A 12,701-nucleotide genomic window follows, 5' to 3' on the forward strand; every position below is an offset into this window, starting at 1 on the left:
GCCGGCCGGGGGCACTGGGCTGTCCCCCCGCACACACAACAGGCCCAATAGCTTAGATTTTCAAACCTCTTCCCAGCGGCCCGCTTTCCACGATGGGTTTGCACAAGGGGATGGGATTCGATTCGACCAAAAATGGTTTTGAACTGAGAGAATGGGGAATCCCACTCTGCTTAGCTTGCAGTTGCAGTGTACCACCACCAGATAAAACTGAGATAAAACTGTTGACAATATCTGTCTTCGAGCAAAACTGTTCGAAGGGTCTTTCGGCACTTTTTTTTGGCACAAAGCTTAATCTGAGGACAGCCACGCAGGACATCAATTCTGAGCCCTGCATAATAGATCAAAGTCAGTATTTTGTCGATGTCCCAGGAGCTAACTATTTCAAATGCATTCTTAAATATTACTAAATTGGTAACAATTTCAGCGCCCACCTACGATACCCCATAATCTCATTGGGCACTTCAAACAGCACGCCTCCCAGTTGAGCTATATTCACACGCAGGCAATCAACTCCAGCAGCTAATAGTTCGATCGAGCTAGCTTATTAATCTCGCAAGGCAGATGTAAATTTAGGATTACCACATAATCACATGTGGAAAAAAAATATAGCAATAAGTTCTAAACATCCAAAGTCCACCATGAATAAAGCATGCACAATACACAAGTCATAGCTGGTGGGTGAGCAGTTTACTTGAATTCTCCCCTTCAGAAATTAGAACAGCCTTGACCAGAATATAAATTTATATACCACAGGCACTGCAACTTCTACAGTGGTACTGTAGTTGTTACAAGTCCCACCTCAGAAATCACCTACGTTGAATAACTGACAGGTTTGGTAAGGGGCTTAAGGCTATCAGCACCGCTCGAGCGGTATACCCATCTGCAAAATCGTGGGGCCCACACGCTGTGCAGATTTCCATCCATGGAATGCTGCCGCGCGGAGACCTCTATGCCCATCTGCAAATCCACGTGCTGAGCGACGAGTGGGCGTGGGGTCCCGTGCGCGGCGCCGGCAGCAGCTGGTGTGGGAGAGAGATTGGGCTGGAGAGAGAGGATAGCGTAGGAACGCGCAGACGCTGGGTTTGCAGTATCCCTGTAGGGAACGGTGACATACAGATTCATATAGAGACCTGCGCTGCAGCTACTCAACCTCCACATTTCACGTACAGGCCCGCTTACCGCTCAGCGGTGCGGATAGCCTAACATAATTTGAGTGCGCACCAAAACATGACAACACCACAATCTGTTTACATGATAATAGCACATTGATATGTCAGATCCTATCCCTTGGTTATAATGCAATGCATATGAAGAGTTGATGCCTTCCAGTCACGAGGTAGTCACCTAAACCCTCTTTTGAATTCCCCAGCAGGAACACCGAGGGTAGGGTAAACCCTAAACTTCGATAAGGTTTCTTGCATCTAGTACCGATCTCAACATTCGTGACGCCTGCAAAGAGATGCAAAACAAAGTCAGATGCATTTGTACCAAAAATACGAGTTATATAAAATTCTTTTCCCATACGAAACTGCAGTGCATAACCTAGTGATGCAATTTTACTTATCTAGGTACCTTACATAGTGACCCTAGTAAAAGTAAACCACTGAAGTTGCAATATTCATCTGGGAGTTCCAATTTTACATGCTAACTAGAGTAGAAGCAATCTAGTATTGTTTAAACGCAAGCAATGTTACCACACTAAAGAGAGAATTAAAATAGCAGCCATCTTTTGTTCTAATTTTACATGCTAACTTGTCCTCAGATTAAGCTTTGTGCCAAAAGGTGCCGAAAGACCCTTCGAACAGTTTTGCCCGAAGATAGATATTGTCAACAGTTTTACCTCTACTGCGTTTTGTTTTTGTACGTCTTCACGCTGGGATCCTCATCCCGAGCTATGCTGTTACAAATCCCGAGCATCCTTCCTGCTCGTTTGTGCTACAAATGTAAATTCTCCCGGCACATGTTCTAGGGAAGTGATCTGAATACGGTTGCACTGACATGTAGACTTGGTACTATGACAGCCCAAAAAAATCTTTGCCACTGACGTTTAGCGTTGCCTAGAGGAATCTGTATGGAATTGCCTGAGTATGTAATGCTGATGCAAGTTGTTTTTCTTTTTGAAACTTATTTTGATGCAAGTTGTGGCATGTGTTAAATTTCATCTTAGCGTTTTTCATTGTGGAAGGTGATCAGGCTTGAATATGGTTTCTTTGAATATGGTTTCTTCTCCTGTTAACAGAATCGCTACGGGTTAAGACATCATAATAACTAGTATTGGCCAATCTTACCATTGTATCTCTCAAGCTCGGTAATGCAGGACAGATACCAGATAATCAGAACAAATGGCAGGCTGATTTTGGGGATTATGGGGTGGTTTTATAGGTCCAACAGTTTACATATTATTTTCCCCTTCATAGACAGATTAATAGACTTCATATGTTCTTATGTGGTTCTACAGTCCAGGTGCACAATTGAGACTATTTGAACGCAAAATTTTGGCTCCACTCTTTTTTTAGCAAAGAGGTCCTCTTTCTCTAGCATTGTGATCACTGATCAGGCGGCAGGAGATACTACTTGGGAGAAAAGAAAGGTATTTGTCAGAAAAGTAGATGCTCCCTCGAAAAGCTGAATGGAATCGGCCAAAAAATAAATGCAGCAACCTTTTTTGTTTGTTGTTTGGGTTCCAAAAAACTGACTGAAATCATCAAATATTGCAGTCAAAATTTCCCGTACCACAAAATACTGTGATTCATTATGTGTCAAATTTCTATTGGATGGGAAAATTATTCAAGCCGCAAAGAAAATTAGCCGAATGTGTAGGTTCTACCATTACGCTTTATTCTGTACTTGTTGCTACTTGCTAGTATATGACGTCCGTTTTTTTTTTTTGGCCGTATTAACATTTGCTCGAACAGAGCACGCCCCCTGTTTCCATTGAAAACCAGGTTCCAGCTAAACTATCGTATCTTCATGTCCTAGGTTCACTGTAACAACAAGCTAAGTAGAGTGGGATTCCCCATTCTCTCAGTTCAAAACCATTTTTGGTCGAATCGAATCCCATCCCCTTGTGCAAACCCATCGTGGAAAGCGGGCCGCTGGGAGGAGGTTTGAAAATCTAGGCTATTGGGCCTGTTGTGTGTGCGGGGGGACAGCCCAGTGCCCCCGGCCGGTCCATGGAGACGCGATCAGGCCCACGCATTAGTTGGCGCTCGTCTCGTCCGGCAACAAGTTTCAGGACGCCTCTCTCTTCTCCTTTCCGTCTTTCGCTTGCCTGTCGGTTGCGGCTGCCTACGAGTACGGACGGCGGAGGCTGTTCCTGTTCTGTTACCATGCGGAGCGGGCACATGCGGCGCACCAAGAAGCTTGCCGTTGCGCGCATGGTTCGTTGCTGGTTCGGCCGGCGCGTGAGCGGCGGTGGGGGCGCCGCGCGCGGGGAAGGGGTTCGCACAACGAAGCGTGAGTTACAAGCACCCGGAGCAAAAATCTATTTACACGCACAAGAGATTATCGACTCGGGATCGGATCTCTGCTAATAAAACGATCGGCACCTCGGCGCAGCAACAGGTGCATACGCATGCTCACATACATTATATAAGAGCTTGATGAAACCTTAGCTGACTGACTTCTGACTTCAGAAGAGAACAAGAGATGGCAGCCGATGTTATGGCAACAAAGCAGCTCAGGTTGGCACGGCAGGCCCCCCTACTACAATTCACACAATTAGATGTGCACAGACGATACTACAATCTGACTCAACCATACCATATGGCACGAGGAACATAGAATCAAATTGGCTGTTGCCCAGAAACAACTGCAGTTCAAGCAACGGGTAATGTTGCACTATAACAAGGCCTTCCAAGGATTCAGGTAGAGGAGAAGATGGGCAACCCCAATGATCTGCACTGCAGGCATCGCTTACGTTTAGGACCTAACTAAAAAAACAAACCATCCCAAGTGCGGAGAGTAGTATCTCCCTGGCATATGATTTTTCTACACCAGTGAATTTGCATGTAAAGCAATATAGGGTAGTGATCCAAATTCTCATATGGTTTAAAGCACAAGCACATTAGAAGCATAACTCCTAGCTGGTGAGAATCCAACAATATCGCGAAAGACTGCTACTCAGAGCAAACTCCTAGTGGGGTGCAAATGTCAAAATGCAACAAGGTATCACAGTTACTTGAGCTCTTTAACACAGCAGAGTATCACAGTTTGGCAAGCTCGAAAGTTATCGACCCAATGGACAGCTAAGCTGTGAAGAGATCAAAACCTCACTGCATTGTATGATAACAGAAACAACAATACAGCCACCGTTTTTCAAGAGTTCCAATGAAAACATCAGCACCGCCCCCTGCAACTTCAAAAAAGTAAACAACCAGCCGCGGTAGAGTATAGTTGTACCTACTGCGCCTCCTCTGCATCTCGACTCTTCTTCTTTTTCTTCTCCTTTTTCTTCTCGCTCTTCTCAGATTCCGCGCTGTCTCGGGTTTGAGCAATCTCTGGATCCGTGACATCGCTTCCTTCCTTGCTCTTCTTCTTCTTCTTTTTCTTTTCGCTTCCATCCTTCTCGTCAGCCACATCAACCTTCTCCTCCTTCAGTTCCGCCGATCCTGATTCAGCCTTATCTTTCTTCTTCTTCTTCTTCTTCTTCTCACTCTTTTCCCCTTCCACTACCTCAGCAGCTTCCTCAACCTTGATCTTCTTCACAGGAATGGAAGCATCACCATCATCATTCTCCTCATCCTTCTTCCTCTTCTTCTCCTTGACCTCTTCACCGCCGACAGCATCTTGTTCCACCTTTGCCTTCTCTGGCTCAGGAGCAGCTGCAATGCTAGCAATCGATACATCACCGCCAGTGGGAAGCACCACATTCCGGAGCCACTCAGCTGGGGTCTTCTCATTTGGCTTCCCATGCTTATCAAGGAGGCCCTCAGCAATCAGCTTTTTCTTCTTGAGGGCCACTGGGCCAAGCCCCCACTTCCTCGGGTATGTGTCTCTGTCCATCACAACCCTCTTGATCTTTGCGACCGCACCATGGTCACAAGTCGCCATGACAGCAGTGGTCATCTCAGCAATACCTATAGCAATGGCCTCCCCCTTTGTTGTCATCAGAACAACCTCCTCTCCAGTCTCAATATCATTCTCAAACCGAAGCAACCCAGGGATCATGAGCTTAGCACCATAGCAGATAGCATTCACAGCAGAGTCCTTCACAACAAGCCTCTTGTAGCTAGTAAGCAGTACCTCAAGCGGCATGACGATGCGCCTCAGGTAGGACTCGTCCTTGTGGTTGTCGAGCGACCACATCGCGTCCATCACATCGTGCATGGTCACCATGTTGTCCTGCTCCCCCAGGATCCCCGACCGGACACGGCGCAGCTCCTGCATATGGGCGCCGACGCCAAGGAGCAGGCCAAGGTGCACACAGAGAGTCCGGACATAGGTACCTGCCTCACAGGAGATCCAGAACACCGCAAGGTGGCGCTCGGGGTCGTGCTCCAGCAGCTTGCTCTCGTAGATGGTCCGCACCCTGAGCTGGCGCTTCACCGCGGAGATGAGCGGCGGGCGCTGGAAGACGGCGCCCGTGAGCGCCTCGAGCGCGCGCGCCACGCGGGCCGTGTCAGGCACGGCGGCGTGGAAGCGCGCGACGCAGACGTACTCCTTCCCGGCGCCCTGCTGCGACTTGACGAGGCGCGTGGCGCGGTCGACGCAGACGATGAGGTTGCCTGTGACCTTGGGATCGAGCGTGCCGCTGTGGCCGGTCTTCTCGGCGCGGAGGAGGCGCTTGATCCAGGCCACCACCTCGTGGGAGGACGGGTTGGATGGCTTGTCGAGGTTGATGACGCCGTACCGGAGGTACTCTGCGAGGGGACGCTTGAGCGGCGAGTGGCCGGAGGGGAGAGGGGTGTAGTGGCCGGTGCGGACGTTGAGGCGGTCGTAGTTCTTGAGGAGGAGCGGCCATGTGGAGGCGTCGAGGGACGGAACCAGGGACTGGGGCTTGATTAGGTAGCCATCGGTCTTCTCCTCGGCCTCGGCGAGCGATGGCGGATCGATGGCGGCAGCGGCGTCCTTCGACTTGTGCTTCTTCTTCTTGGATTTGGCTTGCTCGGAAGCGGGGGACGCGACGGCCGGCGGCGTGGACGACATGGCGGCGGGGCGGGGGATTGGGGGACTTGGGGAATTGGGGGTACCTTCTAGTTGTCTCGGCGAGGGAGGGGGAACGAGGAAGGAGGGTTTAGGGTTTAGTGAGTGGACAAATGGGCCGATCGAGGCTCATGGTGATGGGCTTTTAGAAGGGCCAGGCCAGATTAGATGTTAAGGAGAAACGAAAGCTGATTTGGCCCAATGATCTGGGTTGGGTAGTAAAAGTCAAAACTTTTTTTATCCAGGACCGTATTAGCAGTGATTATTACTAAAACACATAACATTTTGCATTCATTTTTTTACAAAACTTATTATTATTTACAATGAAGGCCAAAACTAAGACAGAGACCATAATATGCTAGGCTCGAGACTTGAGAGTGATTGTCATGTAAGGTGCAACTCGTAAAGAAAGGCCTCACTCTCACCCCTGAAAAGCTTGTGGAAAGTTAGACATATGAATTGCAAGATGCCAATTAGTCAGAGGTCAGATGCTCATAACTCATAAGTGTAGCAAAAGATGTCTGGCTATACATTTTCATATTTTTCAGAGTTCAAACACACATGTTTGACATATGCATGAACTCGTGTCCTCTCAATCTCTGTTGATGAATTGCGTTGACTTATTGTTCTATCATCCACATACACGGTGGGTGGCTGTACTTGATGGTTGATGGTGTGATCCTTAACTAAGCTGTCAAGAACTACTCACTTGGCTACACAATTAACATCATTGGCGGAAAACAAAAAAAGAAACTTTGAATTTGCTTCCACTCTAAATCTCTAATCACATTGCAAATTTAACCCTCGAATACAATTTTGTTATTATTAGGCCTCGTGTCATTGTGCGTGTGAAGGGTCGAGAATGGAGAGAGTCAGAAAAGGGTTGACCTTTTGGAACTTCACAAGGGCAAACATGCAATAACAAAAATATAGAGGGATGGAGACGTAACAGCTCCGAGCTGAACTGTGACGAGAGATTCGCGACGACCTCCCAAATGGGGAAACCCCGAGCTAATCCAAACCCCCGCCGATCTGAATTCCCCAAATCCCGCAACCGGAGCCCTAATCCCTTCCAAATCCCATCTCCGATCCAATGCCTCCCACCGGCGACGACCCGTCGGCCGCCGCCGGCATCTCCTTCCCCGACGCGGACGGCGGCGGCGGCGGCGATTCTGAAGACGGCGACTTCGCCGACGCTCACCTCCTCGACCCTACCGATCCGAGCCTCCACAACCCCACCACCTCCTCCGCCACCGGCCTGCCACACGCGGTCCCGGCGGGCGGGAGCGGCGGCGGCCCGGTCACCTCCGGCAACGGCGGGGAGCGGCGGCCCCTGTTCCAGCGGCTCTGGACCGAGGAGGACGAGATCGTGATCCTCCGCGGCTTCGCCGAGTTCACCGCCGCGCGCGGCACGGCGTTCGCGTCGCACCAGTACGACACCGACCCCTTCTACGAGGACATGCGCCGCCGCCTGCAGCTCGATTTCTCCAAGAGCCAGCTCGTCGAGAAGCTCCGCCGCCTCAAGCGCAAGTACCGCAATTGCGTCTCCCGGCTCCGCGAGTCCGGCGCCACCTTCTCCTTCCGCTCGCCGCACGAGCAGGCCATCTTTGAGATCGCGCGCAACATCTGGCGCCCCACAAATAAACACGGCCGCGATCCCTCGGCTGACTCTGACGATGAAGACGCCGCCGCGAATACCAGCCCCAATGGGGAAGTCAAGTCGCCGTCGGGGCGACAGCGACGCCGCAGGCGCGCGACGGATTTCGCGGCAGCCGCTGGCACTGCCCCTGCCACCAGCATGGTGCAGCCCCCTCAGCCAGTGCAATTGCCTGTGTCAGTGCCTGTCAAGATGGAAGACTCCCTCCCAGCACTGCCCCAGACACAAATGCCTGTGACAGTGACCATGGATGGCTCAGAGCCTCTCAGGTTGCCAGTCATGTCACCTCAATCAGGTGTTTCGGATGCTGAGAAGAGTTGCCTGACTCCACTACTTAAGGAGATGATACGTGCAGTGATAAATGTCGGAACTAACCCCTTCGGCACAAAACTGCCGGAGCCGCCACTTGGGTTGCCCATGGAAGGGGAGAAATGGAGGAAGCAGCGGATTTTGGAGTTGGAGGTGTACTTGAAGAGGATCGAGCTGCTGCAGGATCAGGCAAAGGCAACACTGGAGGAGCTCAAGTCCTCAACCCCTGGGACTTGATCCATGATAAGATGAGAGCTCTTTCGTTTTAGGATTCTTGTTATGATTCTTAGTGTAGATGCTTAGGTGTTTTGCATATTTTTACGTCCATAAAAGAATATTGTTAACTGGGTTGGGGCTTGGAACTAGTTTCTTTATGGTTCTAATTGTTCATGTGATATTAGCTGCCATTTCTGGTTTTCTCTGATAGGTTCCTTATGCTTTGTTTGCTTTGATAGTGGTATGCTTTGAGTGGACAGTATAGTACCCTATAGAAAGAAGAACATTTGCAATTAATTTATTAAGATTACAGATTATTCTTATTTTGTCTTGGCTTCTTATTCTGTTTTATGTGTGTTATCATGAAGTTATATGATTATATTGAAGAGATTAAACTGTTCCGTGGTATTGATGATGGATAGTCATGTTTGGTAAGGTCATGGAGATTTTGTAGAGTAAATGAGCACGATTTTATGGATCTGCTTGGGAAGGCAATAGGGATATACCAAGTGGTGAAAGCTTGACTTGTCTTGAATTGTTGGCCATGGCTATGTTTCTTTCTTTCTTTTTTGTAAAGATGCAGAATTGCCATGTTATCTCTGCATAAAATAAATGGTTAATGGTCTGTCCCATCTGATTGCATCTGTACTTACACTGCGAGAATATGGCAAAGCTGTAGGAGTAGTGTTATGCTTGTTACTCAACATTATGCGCAGCCATTCTAGAGAGCGGAGGTCGTTTTTGTGCATCAAATTTGGAGACAGAGCACCACACTTAACAGAAACTTGTATACTATATATCTGCACACAACAGAATGTCAGAATATGACAGTATGGCAGATTATTTTTATGATGTTGGTAGCCTGTGCAGGTGTATGGTGGGCTTTACACAAGGGAGCCCTAATCACCAGCTCACTGATGTCCGTCGCAGCCACTACGCTTGTTGTTGTCAGATCCTCCTGGTTTGTTCTATAAGCCTTCTGGTACCTGTGTTCCCTCTCCTTGGCTCTGCTCTGCCTCAAGAGACATGGGAAGGGAGAGGGGTAAGAAAAAAGAGGAAAGTAAAACAAGGGCCCATATATATGCGCACTGCATTTGCTGCTTAACTGTGGAACTTGGTTGCTTTACTCAGATGGCGTCATTGTGTGGATTGATTGCTTGGAAGTTGGAAAAAGATTGAACAATGAACGGATGCTGTTTTAGTTTCGGTGTTGGTACCTTGTTCACCTTCGAACTGCAGTTCGGACGAGGGAGTTTATGTATCATATTGGCCTTAGCTTCTATGTGCCCCCTCACTAATTTATTATTGTGAAGTACCAGAACTGGACCTCTTCTTCTTCTGGCGATCCCAAGTCCTTCAATTTGTTTGATATGGTTTGCTCACTTCTGGGACTGACTGGTTTCTTCACGGCAGTTGTAATTCTCCCATATTTACCACTGCTCTTGGTTTATACGGAAGACATCAAGATGAGATGCAACACTTCGTCTTATGATCAAGGTGTGAACTTTGTCTGTAGTTACGTTCTCTGTAGTTGCATGCCTGGAAGTTCATATGTACCGTGCGAGACCCCTAATGTGTATATTTTTTCCGTAGCGGGCGAACGTGAATCCCGTTGCCCTAAGCAATTATCGTGTATCGGTTTCACTATTATCGTGTACCGGTTTCTTGTGAACGGTTGAGAAGGGTTATAAAAATGACACGCTCAATTAACGTGGTTTTCTCAGTTGTGCAAGCGACCACTCATATTATGCGCATGGCTGCATTAGCTCCTGATATTTGATGTTTGACTTTTGGTAGGGTATCGATGTTTCATGTATGTTTGTGAAGAAGAGGTTCCTCGTAGATGTGCCTGTCATTGAGTCACTGATTCGTGGGTCCGGTCCTATATGTTAGTCACCTAACTCGTGTTTGTTAGGTGCTGAGTGGATGTTGCACCCGGCATCAGCTTGCATCGGTGACTTGGTGTGCCTTTATGTTAATGGAATTTCACAGTTCCTATGAAAAACCTCATTCATATTTGTTTTTTTAAAGATTCATATTCATATTTGCAGTGCTGGAATTTTCTAGGACCGAAAACATGGCCAGCTCAATGCACCATCGGCTCTGCTGCAATTTTTTTTTGAAAAAGACTCTGCTGCAATTTCTCCTCCTCCAAGCCAAACGGGAAGCCAAGACTCTGCTGCAATTTCGCCGCGTCTATCACCTGACGAGCCCGTACAATACTCTCCCGTTAGGATTTTGGAGGTCTGATATGTCATGCCACATTAGGATTTTGGCAAATATGCGAGGACTCGTAATTTGTTAGAGCATTTCTAAAACTATCATTTGAAGAGTGATTGTCCGTAAGGATGGTAAAAAATTAAAGGTCAGTTTGATAAGGCTCCAACTCCTCCTAAAAAGAGGAGAACCTGAAGCCTTTGAAGCCTCATCTCCTCTTGGTCTCCCATCATCCAGAATTTTGCAAATTCAAATTTGAGTTTCGCGCCGGAGTGACATTATGAAACGGTGACTGCACGCTAGAATGCCATTTCAGCTTTTCTAATTCATTTAGTTTCTTTTCTCCCCTCTTTAGCCACAGGAAAAGGCTGAATTGCCCCCAGCCTGCCTTCTTCTCCCTCACGCAAGCAAAGCTTCACGGCGGCGGGCCTTGGTGGCACACTGGCACTCGAGCTTGACAGGGAGGGAGTTCGAACCGCGGCGAGGCAAAATAGAAGGCACGGATGCTTGATTCCATGGCAACAAACTTAATTCAGGCAAACATTAGGTAATGCAAAGGTCGATTTGTGCTCCATTGGGTCTCGATTTGCTAGTTTGGAGATTGATTTGAGCTGCTATGGTGTTTGGTTCAACAGCATGACATCCTCATATTGCTCCACGGGGCCTTCTTGTTTTCACAAAAAGCACCCAGTCATCATTAGCGAGCGCGAGGTCAAGTCTGTGAGATGGGCAGTCTTGCGGCAAATCTAGCTGCCGGTCGTCACAAGCTGCAGGCTGACCTCCATCACTGGCCGTCGCAGGCCCCGCCATTGGGGGACGCCGCCGCCGACTTTGCCTGCGCGATGGCTCCTGGCCCAGCGAATCAAGCCGGAGTTCGCTCCTCTTCTCCGGCAGTTGGGCCCGTGGCCCCGTGCTTCATCGTCGGCGCGCTGCAGCACGCCGCTGCGGAGCGGTGGGACGCTGGCTGCTGACGATTCAGGCGGGGCTAGGCGGGGCCGAGGCCCCGTATAGCCCCGCGTTGGCCGGCGGTGGCCCAGCTCCGCTCGTTCGTCGTGAGAGATAGAACAAGGCTGGAGGAACGGGAGAAGGAAGAAAGATGAAGATAAGGTTCGATCCAGCGGCATAATGGTCTGTTCACGAGCCATGAAGTAAAGGAAATCTTTAAATCAATTAAAAGTAAAGATGATGAAAAGGCATTTTGGCTAATGGCCCCAGTTTTTATAAGGTCATCCGCAACAGTCCGAGCTAATTGCTAGCTAGGAGCCATCCAACTCAGCACTAAATAGCTAGCAGTCCATGCAACTATCTATATAGTGCTAGCTATTTGTTATTTTTAGTACTTTCATGCACAGAGAGAGAACGGATGTGCTAGCGATTTGGCGCATCGTCGCGCGTGCGAGCTGAGCGACGAGCAAGTCACCGGCTCGAATATTTTTGCATCTTCTCTTTCCTCCACATAGGATACATGCTGAGCTGTACACTCAAATAGCTAGCTGACTCAGCACCATTGCGAACGCCCTAATGCAATCTAGCGAACCCAAATTTATGGCACTCGCGAAGTCTACGTCGGAGGATCCCTCATCCATCTTTTTTTTTAAATGCGGCCCGACAGAGATTGCTATTAATTAATAGAGAAGAGAGTTACTAGGCTGAAAAAAGAAAAGCAAATTGTACGATAACTATACAGTTTTGCTTAAAAAGGTGATCACTTCTTAATTTGACAGATATCGCTCGAGTGCCTTACACCCGTTAAAATCTAACATCGTGCTTCCTCCTTGATTTTGCGTAGTAGTTAGTCCAAGCTTTTAAACTTTCGCTGGAAAACTCTTTTATTGCGTTCCTTCCAAAACTCCCATGACACAAGAATGATGAGGGATTTCAAACCCTCGGGGACGCGCCAGGCATAGATCTAATTGTGTCCACCATTCACCGACGAATGACAAGGTGGACCAATCCCGCCTCGACGGATGACAAGGTAGACCAATCCTGCCTGGGTGGTATGTGTGTGGTCATCCACTCAAAGATTTTATTTCAAAGTCGAACCGTGTAGCGGCAGTTTGTTAGTAGGTGCAGCAACGTTTCATCGTGCGTTTACTTAGATCATCCTGTTGTGATTAGTCGATCCGCTGTCTATAAACGATTTTGGAAGGCTAGCCGT

At 48.4% G+C, this 12,701-nt stretch overlaps 2 protein-coding genes and 1 long non-coding RNA gene across 3 annotated transcripts; 2 read left to right on the forward strand and 1 right to left on the reverse strand.

The window, feature by feature from the left end:
- Positions 1–4,158: 4,158 nt before the first annotated feature.
- On the reverse strand, positions 4,159–6,197 carry LOC101785718 (H/ACA ribonucleoprotein complex subunit 4). The gene has a single exon (XM_004958390.4). It carries the CDS (start codon positions 6,145–6,147, stop codon positions 4,402–4,404), a length of 1,746 nt encoding a protein of 581 aa, XP_004958447.1. The 5' UTR covers positions 6,148–6,197; the 3' UTR covers positions 4,159–4,401.
- An 886-nt stretch (positions 6,198–7,083) lies between these two features.
- On the forward strand, positions 7,084–10,049 carry LOC101786126 (probable transcription factor At3g04930). Its single transcript, XM_022823780.1, has 2 exons — positions 7,084–9,287; positions 9,458–10,049. Exon 1 carries the CDS (start codon positions 7,238–7,240, stop codon positions 8,345–8,347), a length of 1,110 nt encoding a protein of 369 aa, XP_022679515.1. The 5' UTR covers positions 7,084–7,237; the 3' UTR covers positions 8,348–9,287; positions 9,458–10,049.
- A 766-nt stretch (positions 10,050–10,815) lies between these two features.
- On the forward strand, positions 10,816–11,764 carry LOC111256479. Its single transcript, XR_002676582.1, has 2 exons — positions 10,816–11,090; positions 11,179–11,764. It is a non-coding gene; the product is annotated as an uncharacterized LOC111256479 (long non-coding RNA).
- The last annotated feature ends 937 nt before the right edge of the window (positions 11,765–12,701 follow it).

The sequence above is a fragment of the Setaria italica genome, chromosome II (assembly GCF_000263155.2).
Source record: "Setaria italica strain Yugu1 chromosome II, Setaria_italica_v2.0, whole genome shotgun sequence".
NCBI lineage: Eukaryota > Viridiplantae > Streptophyta > Magnoliopsida > Poales > Poaceae > Setaria > Setaria italica.